We start from the raw sequence: 23,808 nt of genomic DNA on the forward strand, positions 1-23,808 counted from the left end.
GTTCTATCTTTAAACGGAACGAAAAAACAGAAATATGGAAACGGAATGCATACGGAGTACAGTCCGTTTTTTTTGAGGAACCATTGAAATGAATGGTTCTGTATACGGAGCGCAAAAAACGGCCAGTAAGGCTCCATTTACACGTCTGTGGTGTGTTGCGGACCCGCAAATTTTGGATCCGCAACACACCCGCCCGGCACCGCTATAGAAATGCCTATTCTTGTCCGCAAGCTGCAGACAAGAATAGGACATGTTCTATCTTTTGCGGAGCTACGGACCCGAAGATTGGGGCCGCGCTCCGCAAATGCGGATGCGGACAGCACACTATGAGCTGTCCGCATCCATTCCGTCCCCATAGAAAATGAATGGGTCTGCACCTGTTCCGCAAAATTGCGGAACGGATGCGGACCCATTTGTGGACGTGTGAATGGACCCTAAACGAGGAAAAAAAACGGTGGTGTGCAGGAGGCTTTAGGCCTCCTGCACACGACCGTTGTTTTATTCCGTGTCCGTTGTGCCGTTTTTCGTGATTTTCTGCGGACCCATTTACTTTCAATGGGTCAGTTGAAAACTCGGCTAATGCACCGTTTGCCATCCGCGTCCGTGATCCATGGTTCCAGTCTGTCAAAAAAATATAACCTGTCCTATTATTTTCGCGGAAAACGGTTCGCGGACCCATTCAAGTCAATGGGACCGTTAAAAAAAACACAGAGGCGCACAAGATTGTAATCCGCGTCCGTTTTTTTCCTATCATTTGCATGGCAAACCTGTCTTAGACTTTTTTTTTACTTTCCTTTATGTCTGGTGGTCCTCCAAAAATAAAGGAAGACACACGGAAACAAAAACTGAAACGGATCACGGAACAACGGAACCCCATTTTGCGGAATGGAACCCAACAACAGTCGTGTGCATGAGGCCTAACAGTGGATCTGCAGACTGTTTATTTCTGCTTCACAGTAAAATGTCTCTGACAGCCTCACCGGTAGCCCTTATCCCTAGAGCCCTCACAGCTCATAAACATTCCTTATATCTAAATTCCTATCAGTCTGATAAGAATTCAGCTTAAATTAGTGTTCATGAGTGGTCAGAAGTTCAGAGATAAGGGCTACAAATCGAGCCGCCAGAATAGCTTTCTGACAAATTCACTGTGAAGTAGAACGCAAAAAAACTGAGGAAATTCTTTTATAAAGACAAAATGAAAACAATGTTTAGCCTAAAATTAGGACAATGCAATGGTCAAAAATGCCTGCAAAGGGTCCATTCCAGTTTTATGTTAATAAATCTCAAAGTATAACATTGTATAATCATTGAAAATCATTTGTCGGCTTCCTTTGGTCATTAGCAGATGCTTTACTAAATGCTTTAAAGAGGACCTTTCACTAGAATAACAAATCTAAACTAAGCATACAGACATGGAGAGCGGCGCCCCCAAGGATCTCCCTGCACTTACTATTTTCCCTGGGCGCCGCTGCGTTCTCCCGGTATAGGCTCCGGTATCTTCATATGTTCGGCTGAACTGGGTGGAGCCTGCCGGCGTCTCCTTCTCCCAGGCTGTAGCGCTGGCCAATCGTAGCGCTCAGCTCATAGCCTGAGAGGTTTTTTTTTTTCTCAGGCTATGAGCTGAGCGCTGCGATTGGCCAGCGCTACAGCCTGGGAGAAGGAGATGCCGGCAGGCTCCACCCAGTTGAGCCGAACATATGAAGATACCGGAGCCTATACCGGGAGAACGGAGCAGCGCCCAGGGGCATAGCTATAGGTGAAGCGGCTGCTTTGGGGCCCAAACTCAGAAGGGGCCCACCCAGAAGGAGGACTGAAAGATTTTATTGTCAGGCCCTCCTCAACAGTATTATAAATTTACATTATATACAGTGAAACTGTAGAAAACAGTTGGAGTGGCTGCTGGGCCTCTTCTGAGACAGCGATCTTGACTAGCCACATAAGTGGGAGTTGCATGGGAGGAGGGGGTTGTGAAGAAGTTGCTAGGGGGGGGGGGGGGCCCATTCTAAAATTTGCTATGGGGCCCAGTCATTTCTAGTTACGCCACTGAGTCTGCAGTTCTCTCAGATATGGTAGGTGGAGATTATGTTATGCAAATGAGTGTCCAAGGTGCCCAGAGGGGCGTTATTATCCTAATCTGGACTCCAGGAACTCCCCCCTACAGTGCCCAGCCCGCCTCTTCCAGCATAAGTAACTGCCCACACCCAAACTCTTTGCCGCCGCCGCCCCCCTCCGCTATGTGAAATCTCACGCAGGCGCAGTACCGTGGACTGCCTGCGCGATGTAGAAGCTCCTGAGGGCAACAGCTTCAAATGTGTCACTGGGCATGCGCCGAGCCCAGTGACAAATTTAAAGCTATTGCCCTCAGGAGCTTCTACATTGCGCATGCAGTCCACGGTACTGCGCCTGCGTGAGATTTCACCGAGCAGACGCAAGGAATCTCTGGGCGTAGTTACATCCAAATAATCACATAGCGGAGGGGGGGGGGGTCAAGAGTTCTGGTGTGGGCAGTTACTTATGCTGGAAGAGGCGGGCTTGGGCTCTAAAGGAAGGTGGGCTGGGCACTGTAGGGGGGAGTTACTCAGCTCCAGATTAGGATAATAACGCCCCTCTGGGCACCTTGGACACTCATTTGCATAACATAAAAAGTGGATTTTATCGCTAATGAAACCATGAAACAAAAAATGGAGACTACAGCAAGAAATAAGGTATTTTATTGTACATGGCAGTAGTAACACTTTAATATGCTCGAACCAGGTGACAGATTCCCTTTAAGACACAAGATCTATCGGTTTAAAGGTCGAAAGAAAAGGAAAAGCAAATATTTACAACACATAGAGTATAGCACGAATGAATCTACACTTACCATCAGTTTTAATGCATAGAGAAGTCCGAACTAAAGCAAACAGCGTTGCATTAAACATGACCGTACCATCGCTGTTCAAAGGCATGTTCATGGCGACTAAACGCTGGGTAATGGAGAAAACATAGGTCATGCAAGTATCACATGATTTAATATACATTTAAAAAAGACCTGTCACCACAAAATGCAGTGCAATCTGCAGGTAGCAGGGTACAGAGCAGGAGGAGCTGAGCAGGCTGATGTATAGTTTGGAAATGGGGAGGTGAGATCAGTCATAGAATCAGATAGCATTCTCTGTGTAAGTCTGTATACATAGATAGCTGTCCGTCATTGAGATGGTCACAGGGGAGGTCTTAAGTTTAGAAAAAGCTGAGATATAACTATATCAATTACATGTTTTATTGAATCTTTTCGCTTCTCTCTGCTCCGCTCCTCCTGCTCTATAACATGCTGCTGCAGACTGCTTTGCATTTTATGGTGACAGGTCTTGTTTAAGGCAACAGCAAAGTGGCAAGACGTATGGGAGAAGCATTTTTTTCTCACAGGATCACCATGACATTATGTTATGTTGCCTTATCCACAGCTTTCTTCATGTAACAAACTTGTACAATGCATTCAGAAAGTCTTCACGCCCTTTCAGTTTTTTCAAATTTTTTATGTTGCGGCCTTGGGCTAAAATGGAAAAAGATATCAAGTCTTCCCCCATCAATCCACAATTAATACATCATAATGAGAGAGTCAAAACAGAATGTTAGAACATTTTTGCTAATTTATTAAAAAGGAAAAAAGGAAATTTGGCATAGACATAGGTATTCAAACCCTTTGCTATGACACTTGAAATTTACCTCACGGGCCCTCCCATTTCTCTTGATCATCTTTGAGATGGTTCCATGCCTTGATTGGAGTCTACCTCTAATACATTCAGATGATTGGACATGATTTGGAAAGACAAACCCCTGTCTATATAAGATCTGACAGCTGACAGGGCTTATCAGAGCAAAAACCAAGCCATGAGGAGGAAAGAACTGCCTGTAGAGGCCAAAGACAGGATTGTGTGAGCGCACTGATCTTGAGAAGGGTGCAAAATAGTTTCTGCTGCACTGAAAGTTCCCAAGAGCACAGTGGCCTGAACAACCAGGACTCTTCTTATAACTGTCCGTTCCACCAAACTAAGTAATCGGGGGAGAGTGGCCTTGGTAAGATAGGTGACCAAGAACCCAATGTTCACTCTGAGCTCAAAGATCCTGTGTGCAGATAGGAGAAACTTCCAGAATGTCAACCATCACTGCAGCACTCCATAAATCTGGGCTTTATGGCAGACTGTCCAGAAAGAAGCATTTCCTCAGTAAAAGACACATAAAAACCCACCTGAAGGACTGTGAGAAACAAGATTGTCTGGTCTGATGATACCAACTTTTTGGCCTCAATTCTAAGTGTCATGTCTGGAGGAAACCCTGTTCTACTCATCAACTGCCCAATACCATTTCTACAGTAAAGCACGGTGGTGGCAGCATCATGCTGTGGGGGAGTTTTTTTGCAGCTGGGACAGGGAGACTGGTCAGGGTTGACGGAAAGTTGAATGGAACAAAGTACAGAGATATTTTTTATGAAAACCTGATCCAGTGTGCTCTGGACCCCAACAAGACAAGGACCAAGACAATAGAGGTATGGTTAGGGACAACTCTTTGAATGTCCTTCAATGACCCAGCCAGACTTGAATCCAATCGAACATCTCTGGACAGACTCAAAAATGGCTGTCCATCGACGGTCCTCATTCATCTTAAGAGGATCTGCAGAGAAGAATGACAGAAAATCCCCAAACCCAGGTGTGCAAACCTTGTGGCATCATACCCAAGAAGACTGGAGGCTGTAATCGCTGCCCGAGGTGTTTCAACTAAGGGCTCATGCACACAAACATTGGGGGGAAAACTTGAATTTTTTTTATTTTAGCAAAAGGCTGCAACATAACAAAACGAGAAAAAGTGAGAGGGTCGGAAGACTTTTCTAATGCAATGTACATTTTATGTCCCCTCTCCCTTGTATTTGATTACCTTGCATGCCACGCGATGCGGACACAGTTTCCCAAATCCTAATGGTGGCTGAATCCGTCTTAGCAGTGTTACTACATCCAAGTGCTTGATACGACCCCTGGGTAGGGAGGCAAATAGGGAATGAAGCATTAAATTGGAACAAAGAACAGTAAAATGCACACATCTGCCATATCCTTTTCCAACTGTCCCAGTTTTAAGTAGTAGATATATAGTTGTTAAATGGATATATATCAATCATCTGGCTTGCATATTTTCATCCTCTCTCTGATGCCACCTTTTATTTTTCACTGCTCCTTTCGAAAATGAAAGGTGGAATCTGATTGGTTGCTATGGGCAACTAAGCCAGTTCTACTTTACACAAATCTAACCTATCTTTTTATCTAACCCAGCGTCTGGTGATGTCTACGCGTTCCAGACTTCAGGCTGTAATTGACTGCAAAGGATTTGCAACCAAGTATTAAAAAGTGAAAGTTTGATTTATGATTATTATTCTGTCCCATTACTTTTGGTCCCTTAACAAGTGGGAGGCACATATGCAAACTGTTGTAATTCCTACACTGTTCACCTGATGTGGATGTAAATACCCTCAAATTAAAGCTGACAGCCTGCAGTTAAAGAACATCTTGTTAGTTTCATTTCAAATCCATTGTGGTGGTGTATAGCGCCAAAAATGTTAGAGTTGTTTTGATGTCCCAATATTTATGGACCTGACTGTATATAGAATATTGTAAGGTTCTTTTATTTTGTGTACATTCAAGCCTCGTTCACATTTCAATGTCCGTTTTACATCCGTGAAAAAAATCAAGCCGTGTTACAAGACTGCCCCCTGCTGCCTGGCAGCACCCGATCTCTTACAGGGGGCCGTGATCAGCACAATTAACCCCTTCAGGTGCGGCACCTGAAGGGGTTAATTGTACTATCATATCCCCCTGTAAGAGATCAGGGCTGCCAGGCAGCAGGGGGCAGAACCCCCCCCCCCTCCCCAGTTTGAATATCATTGGTGGCCAGTGCGGCCCCCCCCTCCCTCTATTGTAATAATTCGTTGGTGGCACAGTGTGCGCCCCCCCTCCCTCCCTCTATTGTAATAATTCGTTGGTGGCAGTGTGCAGCCCCCCCCGCCCCCCCTTCCTCCCTCTATTGTAATAATTCGTTGGTGGCAGTGTGCGGCCCCCCCTTCCTCCCTCTATTGTAATAATTCGTTGGTGGCACAGTGTGCGCCCCCCATCGGCCCCCCCTTCCCTCTAAAGCATTAACAACATTGGTGGCCAGTGTGCGGCCTCCCATCTCCCCCAACCCCCCCCCCCCCGATCATTGGTGGCAGCGGAGTTCCAATCGGAGTCCCAATTTAATCGCTGGGGCTCCGATCGGTAACCATGGCAACCAGGACGCTACTGCAGTCCTGGTTGCCATGGTTACGTAGCAATAGTACAATAGTAGAAGATTCATACTTACCTGTTGGCAGCTGCGATGTTCGTGTCCGGCCGGGAGCTCCACCTACTGGTAAGTGACAGGTCTGTGCGGCGCATTGCTACCAGTAGGAGGAGCTCCCGGCCGGACACAGACATCGCAGCAGCCAGCAGGTAAGTATGAATCTTCTACTATTGTACTATTGCTAAGTAACCATGGCACCCAGGGCTGCAGTAGCTTCCTGGTTGCCATAGTTACCGATCGGAGGCCCAGCAATTAAACTGGGACTCCGATCGGAACTCCGCTGCCACCAATGATCGGGGGGGGGGGAGGGGGGAGATGGGAGGCCGCACAATGGCCACCAATGTTGTTAATGCTATAGAGGGAGGGGGGCCGATGGGGGGCGCACACTGAGCCACCAACGAATTATCACAATAGAGGGAGGAAGGGGGGGCGGGGGGGGCGCACACTGTGCCACCAACGAATTATTACAATAGAGGGAGGAAGGGGGGGCCGGGGGGGCGCACACTGTGTCGCCAACAAATTATTACAATAGAGGGAGGAAGGGGGGGAAGGCGGGGCGCCGCACACTGCCACCAACGAATTATTACAATGGAGGGAGAGGGGGGGCGGGGGGGGCCGCACACTGTGCCACCAACCTATTATTACAATAGAGGGAGGGAGGGGGGGGGGGGGCCGCCGCACTGGCCACCAATGATATTCAAACTGGGGAGGGGGGGGGGTCTGCCCCCTGCTGCCTGGCAGCCCTGATCTCTTACAGGGGGATATGATAGTACAATTAACCCCTTCAGGTGCGGCACCTGAGGGGTTAATTGTGCTGATCACGGACCCCTGATCACGGCCCCCCAGGGGGCAGTCATGTACACAGTTTGTAGTATATTCTAACTAGAAGCGTCCCCATCACCATGGGAACGCCTCTGTGTTAGAATATACTGTCGGAAATGAGTTTTCACGATCTAACTCATATCCGACAGTATATTCTAACATAGAGGCGTTCCCATGGTGATGGGGACGCTTAAAGTTAAAATATACCATCGGATTGGAGAAAACTCAGATCCGATGGTATAAAATGGACTCCAGACTTTACATTGAAAGTCAATGGGGACGGATCCGTTTGCAATTGCACCATATTGTGTCAACGTCAAACGGATCCGTCCCCATTGACTTGCATTGTAATTCAGGACGGATCCGTTTGGCTCCGCGCGGCCAGAATCCTCCAAAAATCAAGGAAGACCCACGGACGAAAAAACGGTCACGGATCACGGACCTACGGACCCCGTTTTTGCGGACTGTGAAAAAATACTGTCATGTGCATGAGGCCTAAGGAGATGGCTTCATTGTCTCAGGTACTTTAAACTAAACTGCAGGACTCGATCTAAGCTTACTGCATTAGGCTAAATGCACACGACTGTATGTATTTTGCAGTCTGCAAACCGCAGATCCACATTGTGCTCTTCCATTCCGTTATTCCACAAAACATATCCGTATGGTCTCCATACGCGATCCTTTTTTTTGCGGATCAGAAATGGAAAGAGTATCTTATTAATCACCAAACACATGAGCAATATGGGCTGGGCATAGCATTTTTACAGTATGGATCTGCAAAATACGGATAATATACGGATGTGTTCCGTGTGCGTCCCGTAATTTTTGCAGACCCATTGACTTGCATGGGGCCTCGGACACTGATTTGCGGACAATAATAGGACATGCACTACTTTTTTGTGGAACGGAAATATGGAAATGGGATGCACACGGAGTACCTTTCGAAGTTTTTGCGGACCCATTGAAGTGAATCGTTACGCATACGGTCTGCAAAAAAACCCGGAAAGGAAGCGGAAAGAAAATACGTTCGTGTGCACAAGCCCTATGGATACTTGCTGCGTGCATCCTCCACTTTCCTCGGTTCATATTATAGAAATAGCTATTCTTGATAGCAAGAATAGGACATGTTCTATAATTTGCTGAACATGTGAACAGCATCGGATGCAGACTAAAAACAAAGTCATGAGAAGAAGGGGCACATTTATTAAGCTCGCCTGTTTTTGGTCTTTCAATTAGACAGGTGTATTTCTTTCACCTGTCGGCCTTTTGCCAACTATTTATCAAGTGCTTCATAAATTAGACTAGGCGTACTGGCATTAGTCTGACCTCTAGTGGTTCTTTTTCAGTATGACAGGTTTATAGTTACCTCTTGCAGACCGTGTGCTGGCCGTGCCCATGCTGCGGATCGCAAATTGCGGTCCGCAATGCACTGGCACCGACCGTGGGGCAGCCACATGCGGATCGCGGACCCATTCACTTGAATGGGGTCCGCAATCCGTCCGTTCTATTTTTTTGCGGCATGGAAGCACGGAACGGAACACCACAGAAGCACTCCGTAGTGTTTCTATTCCGTGCTTCTGTTCCGTTCCACACCACATCTCCGGATTTGCGGACCCATTCAAGTGGCAATACGGCCACGGGAGCACTACGGCCGTGTGAAAGAGGCCTAAGCAGCCGCATCGGATCGTGGACCCATTCACTTTAATGGGTCCGCGATCCGCCCATTCCGCAAAAAGATAGGACATGTTCTATCTTTTTGCGAAACGGAAGTACGGGACGCAACCCCACGGAAGCACTCCGTAGTGCTTCAGAGGGGTCCCGTTCCGTGCGGCCGTTCCGCAATTCCGGTTTTGCGGACCCATTGAAGTGAATGGGTCCGCATCCGTGATGCGGAATGCACACGAAACTGTGGCCGTGTATTATACGGCCACGGATGACACGCGTTCGTGTAAACTTAGCCTAAGACTGGTCTAATTAGTAGACACATGAAAATGTGGAGCAAGTGAGCTGAAAGTAGACGCACGTCTCCATGAAAACAGCCCAAATGTGGCGCAACTCACCACTCAAAACAAACGCAGAAAAGTACATTAGCCCTGGAGTGGAGAAGAAATTAGACTGTTTTTATGACTAAATGAGGCCCAAAAAAAGGCGCACCTACATACTTAACTTGAAATAGATGCAAAAGTTAGAAAACGTCTGAATTAGGCCTCATGCACACGACCGTATGTATTTTGCGGTCCGCCAAAAAAACAGATCCGCAAAACATATGGATGCTGTCCATGTGCATTCGTTATAATACTTCTGCATTAGTCTAAAAATTAGTCTAAAAAATCTAAATAGGTGAACAGGACAAAACAGTGTAAAAAACAGGCGCAATTTCAGTAGTAAATGCGACTAATAAAATAAAACTGTCTAAGACAGTATTTTTTAGACTAGAAACATGCTCAAACACTTTATCTAATATATAAAGCTGAGTGTATGTGTGTGCGTGTGTATGTCCGCTAAAGGAATCCGCACCGTCGCATTTAAGGCGCGTTCAGGAACGTCCATTCAGAAATAGAGAACCACCTCCCGGACGTTTATAGTCTATGGGCGGACGGGAGGTGGTTAAATGAAATAGATTAAATATACCCGAGCGAAGCCGGGTCCTCCAGCTAGTTATATTTATATATTTATTAAAACTGGTGCAAAGGAAAACTGGATTAGTTGCCTATAGCAACCAGATTTCACCTTCTATTTTCAAAAGAAGCTCTGAAAAATAAAAGTTGGAATCCGATTGGTTGCTATGGGCGACTAAGCCAGTTTTCCTTTACACCAGTTTTGATAAATCTCCCCCAATGTGTGCATGGCCCCATATATTTTTTTTCAGGAATTATACCTGGTCCAGTACGTTTCTTTTGCTATTGGAGTTATGTAGCTATGTAGTAAACAGGCCAGGCACCATGATGTATTTTTTTAAACCCCTTCTCCCCCAACAAAAAAAATGATACCCAGCCAACCAGCAGAACATCATTTCTAAAACACCAAGTGGCACATTTATCAAGACCGGCGCCACCATCTGCACCTGAAATGTAGGCGTATTTCAGTATAATAAATGACCCCCCCAAAATTTACATGTCTATGCAACAGTTTCAGGATTTTACTGTATGTCATGTAGTAAATGCGGTATTTTTTCTATTCAATACTGTCAGCAAAATGACACATTTACTAACTATTCCCCATTCTGTTTTCAACATAATAATATCAGTAGGTCTTACTTAGCCTCCGGATCATACTCTGCCCAAATCCTTTTGAATTCATCTAAATGATGAGGACCCAATATGGACCAATCTCTCGTCAGATAGTCAAAATTATCCATAATGACTGCAACAAACAAGTTGATGATCTGTAGCAAAAGAAAGCAATGTTTAAGACTAGTTCTCGTGGACCTGGATGAGAGATGGAGAACTGAGCATGACAGGGCTGAATGAGACCCACCAGGAAAGCACAGAGCATATAAAAGCTGATGAAATAGAAGACTGCAAAACTGCTGCCACAGGAGTAGTCCTCTTCAGGTTGGTGAGTCTCAGATTCCGGCTCACACTTCTTGTTGGGGAGACAAGCCAGCATGATATCCTGCCAGGCTTCACCGGTCGCACATCTGTTAGAACGACACAGGTCAATGGTAGAGGAATGCGTGCCAGGAAGGAGGAGGAAAAAAACATCAAGACCATCTTTTAATTCATCTCTGCTTCCTCCTACTGACACTTTATACACAAACATTTGGGTTTTCTGGAGAGAATAGAAAAAATTGAAAAAGGGCCTAAATATAAAAAAGTATTATTCACCTCGACCGATTCCCCGCCACTGCCATTCCAATGCCCCAGCGCAATAAAGAAGAAATGTCAGAATGTCAATGGGCCACTGAGCCAATCACTGGGACATGAAGTGGAGAGCAGCGGGGAACAGAGCAGTGTTGGAACTACAATTGTGGACAATCAGTGGAGGTGGGTAATGCTTCTTTTTTATTTTTAACATGTCCAGAGTGATGTGAACTGGATATTAAAGGGGTTATTAGGGACTTTGGTATTGATGACCTATCTTATAGGTCAGGGAACTCAACCTGTGGCCCTCCAGCTGTTGTAAAACTACAACTCCCACCATGCCCTGCTGATAGCTGTAGACTGTCTGGGAATGCTGGGAGTTGTAGTTTTGCAACAGCTGGAGGGCCGCAGGTTGAGCATGCCTGCTATAGGTCATCAATATCAGATTGTGGGGTCTAACAACTGGTAACCCCACTGATCACCTGTTTCAGAAACCACTGGCACCAGAAACTATACAGTGGATGGAAAACTCCATCAACTGTGTAGTTTCCGTTGCTGGCATATTGCAGCCCACTTCCACTCATTGAGAGCTGAGCTGCACTACCCTGGCATGACCACCACAGTGGATGGAGCCCTCTCTGCTTCTGGCCCTGTCCACTGTATAGTTTCCGGTGACAGTGGCTGCCTGAAACAGCTGATCGATTGGGGGTGTCATAGCCCCACCAACCTGATTTTGATGACCTATCCTGAAGCAGATCAAGGAATATTTTATTTCCAAAAATGCAGTATAATTGTTAAACTTTGGCTGCTGCAATAACGTATGGTTTACTATGCCACATGTATTCTGCACAGACAGAAAGTCTAACAGACAGACCCTGAAAAATAACATTTGTGCCACAAACCTGAAGAGTAGCAGGACGGCCTGTGGAAAGGTCTGGAAATTATTATTCCGGTTAATATGTGTGGTGTCGTTTAGTGCAATCTTCCCGAAAACCTGCACAGAGACAGTTATTTCAATTAAAGGGGCAGTGTCAATGGGATCATTTTTTTATGAATAACTGCTGAAAGTTCAGTAAAGGTAAGAGTTCTGCAAATTATTATGAAAGTCATGGTTATCTGCCATTATTACATGGTCATCCATGAATCTGAATAACAACTTGCAGGGAAAAGGTATTTTATCTTCACAGTTGCTGCTTAAGGCCTCTTTCACACTTGCATTGTCCGGATCCGGCGTGTACTCCACTTGCCGGAATTACACGCCGGATCCGGAAAAACACAAGTGAACTGAAAGCAGCATCCGTCTTCAAAATGCGTTCAGTGTTACTATGGCAGCCAGGACGCTATTAAAGTCCTGGTTGCCATAGTAGTAGTGGGGAGCGGGGGAGCGGTATACTTACAGTCCGTGCGGCTCCCGGGGCGCTCCAGAATGACGTCAGAGCGCCCCATGAGTATGGATGACGTGCCATGCGATCACGTGATCCATGCGCTTGGGGCACCCTGACGTCACTCTGGAGCGCCCCGGGAGCCGCACGGACGGTAAGTATGCTGCTCCCCACTACACTTTACCATGGCTGCCAGGACTTTAGCGTCCCGGCAGCCATGGTAACCATTCAGAAAAAGCGAAACTTCGGATCCGGCAATGCGCCGAAACGACGTTTAGCTTAAGGCCGGATCCGGATCAATGCCTTGCAATGGGCATTAATTCCGGATCCGGCCTTGTGGCAAGTCTTCAGGATTTTTGGCCGGAGCAAAAAGTGCAGCATGCTGCAGTATTTTCTCCGGCCAAAAAACGTTCCGGTCCGGAACTAAAGACATCCTGATGCATCCTGAACGGATTTCTCTCCATTCAGAATGCATGGGGATAAAACTGATCAGGATTCTTCCGGCATAGAGCCCCGACGACGGAACTCTATGCCGGAAGAAAAGAACGCAAGTGTGAAAGAGCCCCCCACATGTAGTACTGTGTAAAGTTCTGGGCTCCTGTGAACAAGGCAGACATGGCAGAGCTGGAGAGGGTTCAGAGTCAGAAGTCGGGTTCCTACCCCTTGTATAATAATGAAGAAAACTCCTGCAGTTATGTTGCAAACAGGTGAATCGTTTATTTGGGTTTCCCGGTTTGAGAATAATGGTCTCCCTCATAAAACTAATCTTAAGGAGCCCTGTAACTGTCAGCTTTTATGGAGAGCAAACACAATATAAAAATATTATGGTGTCCAATCAATGAATTCTAAACTGTTGGGATGCAAAGAAACCCAATTATGTTTGTCCTCCAGCTGAAGAGACCAAAATGGGTTTGAACACTTAAAGGGGTTTTCCCAAAAATTGTTTTTGTTTTTTTTTCAATTTCCATCCCAGCCTGCAGTACCCTGTGGAGAATTCCATATGCACCTGCTCCCCACCACTGCCTTCATTAGTCTTCCAGTTTACTGGTCTATAAACGTCCAGATGAACATAGTGACATGATCTGCTGCAGCCATGACTAACCTTACTGGTGAAATGTACCCAATTGCCACTTGACCCAGCAGTGACATGCTACATAGGAAACACGTCAACGCGAGGCCAGTCATTGGCTGTGGCACTACACATGACCCCATCCATCTTAAAATTTAGAGTCAAGGATTTAAAGACCAGTGAAGAAAGCCAAGGAGACAAAATAGAGCAGGTGGGTGTGGATTTTTCCAAAGGTAAAAAAGGTTGTCTAGTTTAGAAAAAAACTAAACAAAACATCTTGTAGTGATTCTTGGTTAATACAGGAGGGTCCCCTTCTACAAAGAGTGGCTATTGCTGTGGAAGACCTAGTACGTCCGTGCGTTACATGGAGTGCCTATTAATTTCAGTGGGCACTGTGTAATCCTTCATTTGTCCTGTGGTGGTGCTGTAGGTTCTCAGCAGAAGGACACCCACTGCTCAGCTTACCATCTTGTCCTCTGCTGATAATAAGGGACTCTCCAGAATGGACAAAATAACAAAGACATTGGAGAGGCGTCCTTACCTGCATACCAATAACAGCGTAGATAAAAAACAGCATAACAATTAGGAGAGCCACATACGGGAGCGCCTGTGGGTGAAAGTACAAAGTCAGGAAATCAATAAAACAGGAATATATTTTTTCTAAACTGCACAATTAAAGAGATTTTCTGACACATATGGGCATTTTAGAAAATGTTCTGATGCCATTACATAGTGTGTATTACAGTCACTGGCTGCAGCAGTGACCTGCTCTCCTTGCATGGCCATTTGTCATGACGCAACCGGAAAATTACATCCAGGGGGCCCAGTGGAGTAAGGCCTCTTTCACACGGGCGTCGCGTGTGAGGGCCGGACAAGATGCTGGTGCGTTGCGGGAAAATGTGTGATTTTTCCGCACGAGTGCAAAGCGTTTTAATGCGTTTTGCACACGCGTGAGAAAAATCGGCATGTTTGGTACCCAGACCCGAACCCAGACTTCTTCACAGAAGTTCGGGTTTGGGTTAGGTTGTTTTGTAGATTTTATTTACTAGGGAAAATAATAAAAATCGGGTCCCCATCCCGATCGTCTCCTAGCAAGCATGCGTGAAAATCGCACCGCATCCGCACTTGCTTGCAGAAATTCCTGGACAGTCCGTAAAAATAGAGGACTTTTTTCCAGTGTCTGTGAAAAACGCACAATATAGAGCTTGCTGCGATTTTCACGCAACGCACAAGTGATGCGTGAAAATAACCGCTCATGTGCACAGCCCCATTGAAGTGAATGGGTCCGGATTCAGTGCGGGTGCAATGCGTTCACCTCAAGCATTGCTCCCGCGTGGAATTCTCTCCTGTGTGAAAGGGGCCTAACTGAGGCCATGGAGCCAAGGAGCCAGCATCGCGAAGCAGGTGAGTATGCTTCCCTTCGTAGGTCTGTCCAGTAAGAGGCGATGTTTGCCAATCCACCCTTCACCATAAAAGGTGCACATGTCCTATAAATGATGGCATTAAAAAGTACAACAAAAAAATACATATGACTCATATGACTATATGGCTCTTGGAAGGTGAGGATGAAAAAAATAAATGATGTTGTTGACTTAGTCCCTGGGGGGTTAAACAAATTATAATCATAGCCACGTTTGTAAGTGGAACTAAACTACTTAACAGGGTGTCCCCATCCTATTAAGTGTTGGAATACTGTTGTATGATCTGTGACGGTCCATGCACTGGGAGCCTGAGAATGAAGGGGCTGCAACACTGCTGTATACCTGGGAACCCTTCACTGTTTTTCCGTGAACAGTGTCTACAGCTAATATTTAGTGAACGGGTCCAGCTTGTTACGTGCACAGCCGGGTGACGGAGCAGCACTGTGCAGGGATAACTTTAGAAGAGGCTGCAACCAGAAATTCCTGGAGCGTCCGTAAAAATAGAGGACTTTTTTCCAGTGTCTGTGAAAAAAATTAGATGTGTCTGTGATTTTTTTGAGGCTGGTGGTACTTGAGCAGGTCACTGAGTGTAATTTTTAGCATTTTTTAGCTCCCAGTAAATGCTGGTAAGGTGTTCAGCATTAGTATCTGACCTATAGAGATGCATTACTTATAATTTGTATAGTTCCCTATAGTTTTCCAATTTGTCCGTAAAACATGTTGGCTGTCAATGAATTTTGATTCATTTATCCAGATTTTTTTTTTTAGGTTGGCAACCCTGGCTGCAGTGCTATATCTATCCATTGGGAAGTGTAAAGTAGAAAAGGTGGCCCTTGTTACCTGAAAAGATTTGATGAACGTCCAAAGAAGAGTCCGGATTCCCTCCCCACGACTGAGGAGCTTCACCAGCCTCATAACACGAAAAAGCCTGAAGAAGGTGATGGAGATCCGCGAGTTTTCCTCACCCTGCTAGAATATACAATGGTCTTAGGTTACACAGAATCAAGGAGGTCACTGGGTAGGCACTGCCTGTCTGACTTACCCTGTAGGCCCTGACCCTGTACTCTGCAACAATCATTTTTTACCCACTAAAATATCCATATTTTATAAAATAAAATAAAAAATAAAAAATACTAAACTGCCTAAACGCTTAGGATTTTTTTCCCCCAGTATTGCTCTGTACAACCTAGAAGACTTCCTGCAGCTTTTAGCTTCTCATATGCATAAAAATACTGGACAACTTTTGGGCAAAATTTTGGAGAAGCAAGGTTGGAAGGTTAAATGGGTCTTATTTGAAAGGTGGGACAGATATGACAAGATTATCTATACACCTGGTGAGAATGATAACTTTCTATCTCTGATGTAAAACTTTCCTTCCCATTAACTCATAATCTGCAAAAGTAAGAGGAAAACAAAGGACATCAAGGGTTTAGAGAACAGACTGGTTGGATTTCTTGTTGAGAACATCAGGACCCGAGCTCTGCTTACTCCACCATACACCCCAACACCCCATTAGGCTCCATGTAGGTAGCCATGGGCGTCCTACACAGACTGTTCTTTCAATTGGCACAAATTAAAATGACAAATTCCAGGTTCCAGCAAAGGCTTTTAGAATGTAATGAAGAAACCAATTCAAATTTGAAAGTATTTTTCTCCATAAGAGAATGGTATTGTGCTGTATTCTGTTGACAGAACAAACGTTATCATCTATTCTTATAATACATGTCATATTAACAAACACATATTTCAAATGTTAGATCTGCACAGGTAAAATCTATTCAAATCAGGGAATTCTGATGGCTCAGCTTAAGAGGGTCTTCCGGGGGTTACTGACGCCCTATCCACAGGAAAGGTTATCAATATCTCATTGGTGGGGGTCGGACTGCCAGAACCCCCATCAATCAGCCTGTGAGGAGCTGATCAGTTGAGGTGCCCAGTGTTGAACCCTCACTGATCAGATATTGATCCCGGACCTATTCACTTGAATGTGGTCCGCGATCCACATCCCACTGTCCGCACCGCATAAAAGTAGTGCATGCACTACTTTTTTGCGGTCCGGAGGCACGGACAGAAAACCCACAAAAGCACTCTGTAGTACTTCCATGGGCTTCCGATCCGTGCCTCCATTCCGCACCGCACCACATCTCCCGGATTGCGGACCCATTCAAGTGAATAGGTCCGCATTTGTGATGAGGTGTGCACACGGCCGGTGCCTGTGTATTGCGGACCCGCTGTTTGCGGGCCGCAATAGGGCCATGGTCAGCACACACACTTCCGTTATTTGGTTAGTTATTTCCATCAGTTGGGGCTCATTCACACAACTGTATGGCCGTGGAGCCCGTATTGCGGTTTCTCAATACACGGGCACCGGCTGTGTGAACTCCGTGATCCACAAAATACAGATTTTGGCATAGAAAATGGCTTAAATCTGCGCCAGAAAGGGAGCTGGTGTAGATTTAAGTCTGCTGGACGACTTGCTAAAGGTAGTGCGAAAATTATGTAGAGGCCTGCTCCACCACATAAGGGCTTGTTCACACGACTGCATGTTCATGTGGACTGCAAAGTGCAGTGCGCAATGCACACAGAACGGTGCCCGTGTATTGCGGATCCGCAAATGCGGTCCGCAATACGGCAACGGGCAGCACACGAGCTGAGTGAACGAGCCCTAAGTTTGATGGTTCCTTCAGCAGTACAGACACAGTTAAGACTAGCGTGGAAAACACCAGTCTTAGGCCTCATGCACACGACCGCTGTCTTGGTCCGCATCCGAGCCGCAGTTTTTGCGGCTTGTATGCGTACCCATTCACTTTAATGGGGCTGCAAAAGATGCGGACAGCACTCAGTGTGCTGTCCGCATCCGTTACTCTGTTCCGTGGTCCGCAAAAAAAAATATAACCTGTCCTATTCAAAACGGACAAGAATAGGCAGTTATATTAATGGCTGTCCGCGCCGTTCCGCAAATTGCGGAATGCACACGGACGCCATCCGTGTTTTGCGGATCCGCAATTTGCGGACCGCAAAACACACAACGGTCGTGTGCATGAGGCCTTAATAAATGAGCCCCTATAACTTTTTTAAAAGTCACAAAAATTGTCTCAATCTTCCTCCAGTAAAGAGGGGGGGGGGGGGGGTTAGACGTAAAGATGCACCAAAAGTATCAAACATCATAACGTTTGATTGCAGTGCAGACTAAAAATTCCCCTCATTAAGAATCTCCCCTATAGAGAGTTAGGCCTCACACACACGAACATTTTTTTTTTTCCGTTTACGTTCCGTATTTTGCGTTCCATACAAAGAGAGAACATGTCCTATTATTGTCTGCATAACGGACAAGGATAGGACTGTTCTATTAGGGGCCAGCTGTTCTATTCTACAAAAAACGGAATACACACGGACGTCATCCGTGGATTAAGGCTACATGCACACGACCCTATGTGTTTTGCAGTCCGCAAATTGCGGTTCCGCCCCAAAAAAAAGGATGACATCTGTATGTCATCCGTTATTTTGCAGATCCATTGTAACAATGCCTATCCTTGTCTGCAAAACAAGGGGCTACGGAACGGACATACTGATGCGGACAGCACACGGTGTCCGCATCCTATCCGCAAAAAAAATGGGACAGACACGGAAACAAGATACGTTCGTGTGTATGTAGCCTAAGGCTACTTTCACACTAGCGTTTTTGCTGGATCCGGCAGGGTTCAGCAAAAACGCTTCCGTTACTGATAATACAACCATCTGCATCCGTTATGAACGGATCCGGTTGTATTATCTTTAACATAGCCAAGACGGATCCGTCATTAACTCCATTGAAAGTCAATGGGGGACGGATCCGTTTTCTATTGTGTCATCCCAGGACGGAAAGCATGCTGCGGCTAGCTCTCCGGTATGAGAACGGAACAGAATGCATTTTGGAGCATTCCTTTCTGTTCAGTTACATTTTGTCCCTATTGACAACGAATGGGGACAAAACGGAAGCGTTTTTTTTTTCCAGTATTGAGACCCTATGACGGATCTTAATACTGGAAAATAGAAACGCTAGTGTGAAAGTAGCCTAAGTAATCACTGTTTAATCTGTGGGGGTCCGACTCTCATCACCCCCGCCAATCAGCTGCTTGAAGACAGCCCTCACAGCTTACATTACATTCATCAGTCACTGGTCTAAGCTCAGCTTAGTTCCATTCAAGAGAAAAGGACTAAGCAGCAATACCATGCACAGCTACTGCAGCATTCACTGGAGCACTGGGACCTCCTCAAACAGTCCATTGGTGGGGGCACCAAGAGTCAGACCACCACCAGTCCTGAGGATAGCTCATCACTATAAAAAAAACACTTTCACACTTGTAGGCCCAATTAGAGGGAGTTCAAGGCAAATCTATGTCTACCTTAATATGATTTTTGTAGGTTTTTAAAAATGTTTAGTTTGTTTAGTTTCTGGAGCTTTTATGTTTTACAGTACATAGCCAGCTGCAGAATGTGGTTTACAGTGAGACCCCTTAGACTGGTTGCCTGATGGCTTGGTCTCCAGCTTCTCTCTCTTCTCCTGAACGATCTTTGAAGCTGATTGATGACCACATCAAAGTTTGTTGTCCGATGGATTGCACCCTGATTTTGGCTTTCAAATACTGACTGAAATACTGAAGACTGCAGGGTGAATGTGGTCTTAATCTGTTTCACCAGAGTTGGAAGCTGAATTTGGTTGTGGGTATCTGACTTTCCATGCGCAGTTGCTGTATCAATCATGGTCCTGAACCTTTGTAGTTTTCAACAAGAATTCCACCCGTTCTGTTCTCTTCAGATTAGTCTGCTGAAAAGTTGGGCCACTTCAGACTGGCCTGGTGGTAAGCGGTAAGACAAGCTTACAAAAACAGAGTATTACACAGATAAACCACAAAGTTCACAGCTGAGGAGACACAAATACAACATGGCGGCCACAGGGCATGCAGAGAAGACTAGACAAGGTGTGGAGAGAAGAGCCCTTTAGTCAGGGGCACACAGCTAAGACAGTTGTGTCAAGGGTGTCAGAAGAGAAAGGGTGACAGCGCTCTGAAGTTTTTTTGGTCTTACCATATTGTGGCATTGGGCATGTTCACCTGTCTTTAAAGAAAGTCAGACAGAGATAAGATGTAATACCGGCTATATCCACAGGGGGGCACAGTACAGCAATATGATCAGCAGGGAGGGTAGGAAAAGGGGAAGGAGAGGTGATAAGCAAGTTGAATACAAAATACAGCTAAATTGAGAACTTTGTACAACTAGTAGATGTACTCTGCAACTCCTGCTGCACCAAACTACAACCCCCACCATCCAGTTCACCATTAGGATACTAGTGGTGATATATGCATTGTAATTTTCCAGCATGTGGAGTGCTGGAGGTCGGAGACCTGAAAAATGTATATCTTTTTTTTTTTCATAGTGATGTAAACAGAAGAACCTCTCCCTAATTTACCTACGAATAAAGGGTTTGGCATGCAACCCTGGGAGCTATTACCTCATATTCTGACTCTGCCTGGGAGCTATTACCTCATATTCTGACTCTGCCTGGGAGCTATTACCTCATATTCTGACTCTGCCTGGGAGCTATTACCTCATATTCTGACTCTGCCTGGGAGCTATTACCTCATATTCTGACTCTGTCAGGAGATTTATGTGACATTGAACAATGGGTTAAACAGAGCATTTTTACTTGAAAAGGGGGTTAATGAACATTTCCACCTAGAATCTCTAGTAAATCTGTGATCTTAGCCATAACCTATTCCTTCCTCAGTGACAATAGGAAATGACTGCCACTGCAGCTCCTGTAGGGATTGTCACCTAAGTTACCTGGACTTGTGGCTGGCATATCTAGTGAACGGACCCTCCGATTTTGCAAGTTCTTCCACCTAGAAATCATGGAGAGGTCTGAAATTCACATTGTAGGTGCATTCCCACTCAGATACAGAATTTTTTTTTTAAAAAAATCAGGAAATAACATTGTATGATTTTTAAAGAATTTATTTGTCTTGCACTGCTGAACATAAGTATTTGAACACCTGAGAAACAGCAAAAATGCTGGCTCTCAAATACCTGTTACTGTGCCTTTAAAAAGTCCATCTCTACTCCACTCATTAATATAACTTGGTAGCACCTGTCTAAGCTCTTTAAAGACCCCTGTCCACCCCACAGTCAGACGCCAACTACTACCATGGGTAAGACCAAAGAGCTGTCAAGACACCGGAGACAAAATTGTGGAACTCCACAAGGCTGGAAAGGGTTACGTGGCAATTGCCAAGCAGCTTGGTGAAAATAGATCAACTGTTGGAGCAATTATTAGAAAATGGAAAAGGCTAAAGACGACTGTCAGTCTCCCTCGGACTGGGACTTCATGCAAGATCTCACCTCGTGGAGTATCACTGATCATAAGAAAGGTGAGGGATCAGCCCAGAACTACTAGGGAGGAGCTGGTCAATGACATGAAGAGAGCTGGGCCCACAGTTTCAAAGGTCATTGTCGGTAGAACACTACGCTGTCATGGTTTCAAATCATGCATTGCACGGAAGGTTCCCCTGCTCAAGTCATCACATGTTCAGGCTCGTCTGAAGTTTGCCAATGATCATCTGGATGATCCAGAGGAGGCATGGGAGAAAGTCATGTGGTCAGATGAGACCAAAGTAGAACTTTTTGGTCTAAACTTCACTTGTCGTGTTTGGAGGAAAAAGAAGGATGAGTTGCATCCCAAGAACATCATCCCTAATGTGAAGCATGGGGGTGGTAACATCATGCTTTGGGGGTGTTTTTCTGCGAACGGGACAGGACGACTGCACTGTATTAAGGAGAGGATGAATAGGGCCATTTATTGTGAGATTTTGAGCAACAACCTCCTTCCCTCGGTCAGAGCATTGAAGATGGGTTATGGCTGGGTCTTCCAACATGACAACGACCCGAAGCACACAGCCAGGATAACCAAGGTGTGGCTCCGTAAGAAGCATATCAAGGTTCTGGAGAGGCCTAGCCAGTCTCCAGACCTAAATCCAATGTTGCCCCGAAACCTGACAGATCTAGAGGAGATCTGTGTGGAGGAGTGGGCCAAAATCCTTGTTGCAGTGTGTGCAAACCTGGTCAAGAACTACAGGAAACGTTTGACCTCTATACTCTAAATATTAACACTGATTCTCTCAGGTGTTCAAATACTTATGTTCAGCAGTGCAAGACAAATTCTTCAAAAATCATACAATGGTTCCTGAATTTTATTTTTTTACTCTGTCTCTCAGAATGGGAATGCACATACAATGCGAATTTCAGACCGCTCCATAATTTCTAAGAGGGAGAACTTGCAAAATCGCAGGGTGTTTAAATACTGCTGTTCCTCACTTTATAGGGTGGCAAGAAAAGAATCAGCAATATATTATAGAAAAACTACATCAAACAGAAAAGACACTCTGTGAGCCGCCCTATGGTGTCTCCAGAGGTATCTCCAAAATACATGGTACCATTGTGCATGACGGCTTCCATATGCAGATGGATCCATAGACGTCTGCTGTGTAATATGCCAATAATAGGTAAACTACTTGACGGTCTTTAAAAGGTTTCCTTCACACAAAAGATTGCTCTGGTGTTTCTTTTACCACTAAAAAATGCCACAAAAACTGCTTGCTTTTTCCCTATGCCAGGGACATTTTTTTATGGATTTTTTAGTTGCGTTAATACGTTTGAATAGATTTTTTCCCCTACGGAGGACATAATAATAAAAAAGGTCATTGCTTTAACATGCTGCATTTAAAAAAAATAATATTTAAAAAAGGTCAGAGATAAAAAAGACACCAGTAGCAAAAAAAAAAAGAAGTGTGTTCTGCATCAAAAACAGCAAATGCAAAAATAGCTACAAAAGAAAAAAACGCAAATGTGCAGAAAAAACTGCAATCACTGTGTCAATCCACCCTTCTGCGGTTTCTGCTGTGGTCTTTCAAGTTGAATGCTGTGGACCCACTCGTGTTTTAACCTCACTGATTGTCGTGGTTTCCAGCAGTGTCTGGATACTGTGCCATGAAAGGTCATGTTGCGTTCCACAGCCTCATTAGATGTAGAGCGGAATCTCAAAAAATAAAATAAAATAGGCAGATTCATTTTTTGTGCAAATTCTGTGCCAAGTTCAGCTAACAAAAAAACCCTGTGTGAACGGAGCCTAAGAGCTGCACTGGACACCATCCTGTGTGAACGGAGCCTAAGAGCTGCACTGGACACCATCCTGTGTGAACGGAGCCCAAGAGCTGCACTGGACACCATCCTGTGTGAACGGAGCCTAAGAGCTGCACTGGACACCATCCTGTGTGAATGGAGCCTAAGAGCTGCACTGGACACCATCCTGTGTGAACGGAGCCTAAGAGCTGCACTGGACACCATCCTGTGTGAACGGAGCCTAAGAGCTGCACTGGACACCATCCTGTGTGAATGGAGCCTAAGAGCTGCACTGGACACCATCCTGTGTGAACGGAGCCTAAGAGCTGCACTGGACACCATCCTGTGTGAACGGAGCCTAAGAGCTGCACTGGACACCATCCTGTGTGAACGGAGCCTAAGAGCTGCACTGGACACCATCCTGTGTGAACGGAGCCTAAGAGCTGCACTGGACACCATCCTGTGTGAACGGGGCCTAAGAGCTGCACTGGACACCATTTTCTATTTTAACATTTGGAAAGAACAGATATACTGCAAAATGCAGGCAGTATGTAATGGGGCAGGAGCAGATATATTGTTTTATGGGAAAAGATCCAGTATAATTAGTCATATATTGATCTAAACCTCTGCTCATGGCTCTATGGCTTAGAAGTAAGGCTACTTTCATACTAGCATTTCTATTTTCCGGTATTGAGATCCGTCATAGAATCTCAATTCTGGAAACAAACACTTCCGTTTTGTCCCTATTCATTGTCAATGGGGACAAAATGTAACTGAACAGAACGGAATGCTCCAAAAAGCATTCCGCTCTGTTT

The 23,808-nt window shown here is 45.4% G+C and overlaps 1 protein-coding gene across 1 annotated transcript in view; it reads right to left on the minus strand.

Moving 5' to 3' along the window:
- CACNA1C (calcium voltage-gated channel subunit alpha1 C) overlaps window positions 1–23,808 on the minus strand; it is a 562,571-nt gene that overhangs the window by 23,593 nt on the left and 515,170 nt on the right. The window contains 8 exon segments of the mRNA XM_044281366.1: window positions 2,864–2,966; window positions 4,912–5,008; window positions 10,422–10,549; window positions 10,642–10,804; window positions 11,870–11,961; window positions 13,960–14,025; window positions 15,680–15,808; window positions 19,907–19,936. Coding sequence (XP_044137301.1) covers window positions 2,864–2,966; window positions 4,912–5,008; window positions 10,422–10,549; window positions 10,642–10,804; window positions 11,870–11,961; window positions 13,960–14,025; window positions 15,680–15,808; window positions 19,907–19,936 — 808 coding nt within the window.

This window comes from Bufo gargarizans, chromosome 2 (assembly GCF_014858855.1).
Source record: "Bufo gargarizans isolate SCDJY-AF-19 chromosome 2, ASM1485885v1, whole genome shotgun sequence".
Taxonomy (NCBI): Eukaryota; Metazoa; Chordata; class Amphibia; order Anura; family Bufonidae; genus Bufo; species Bufo gargarizans.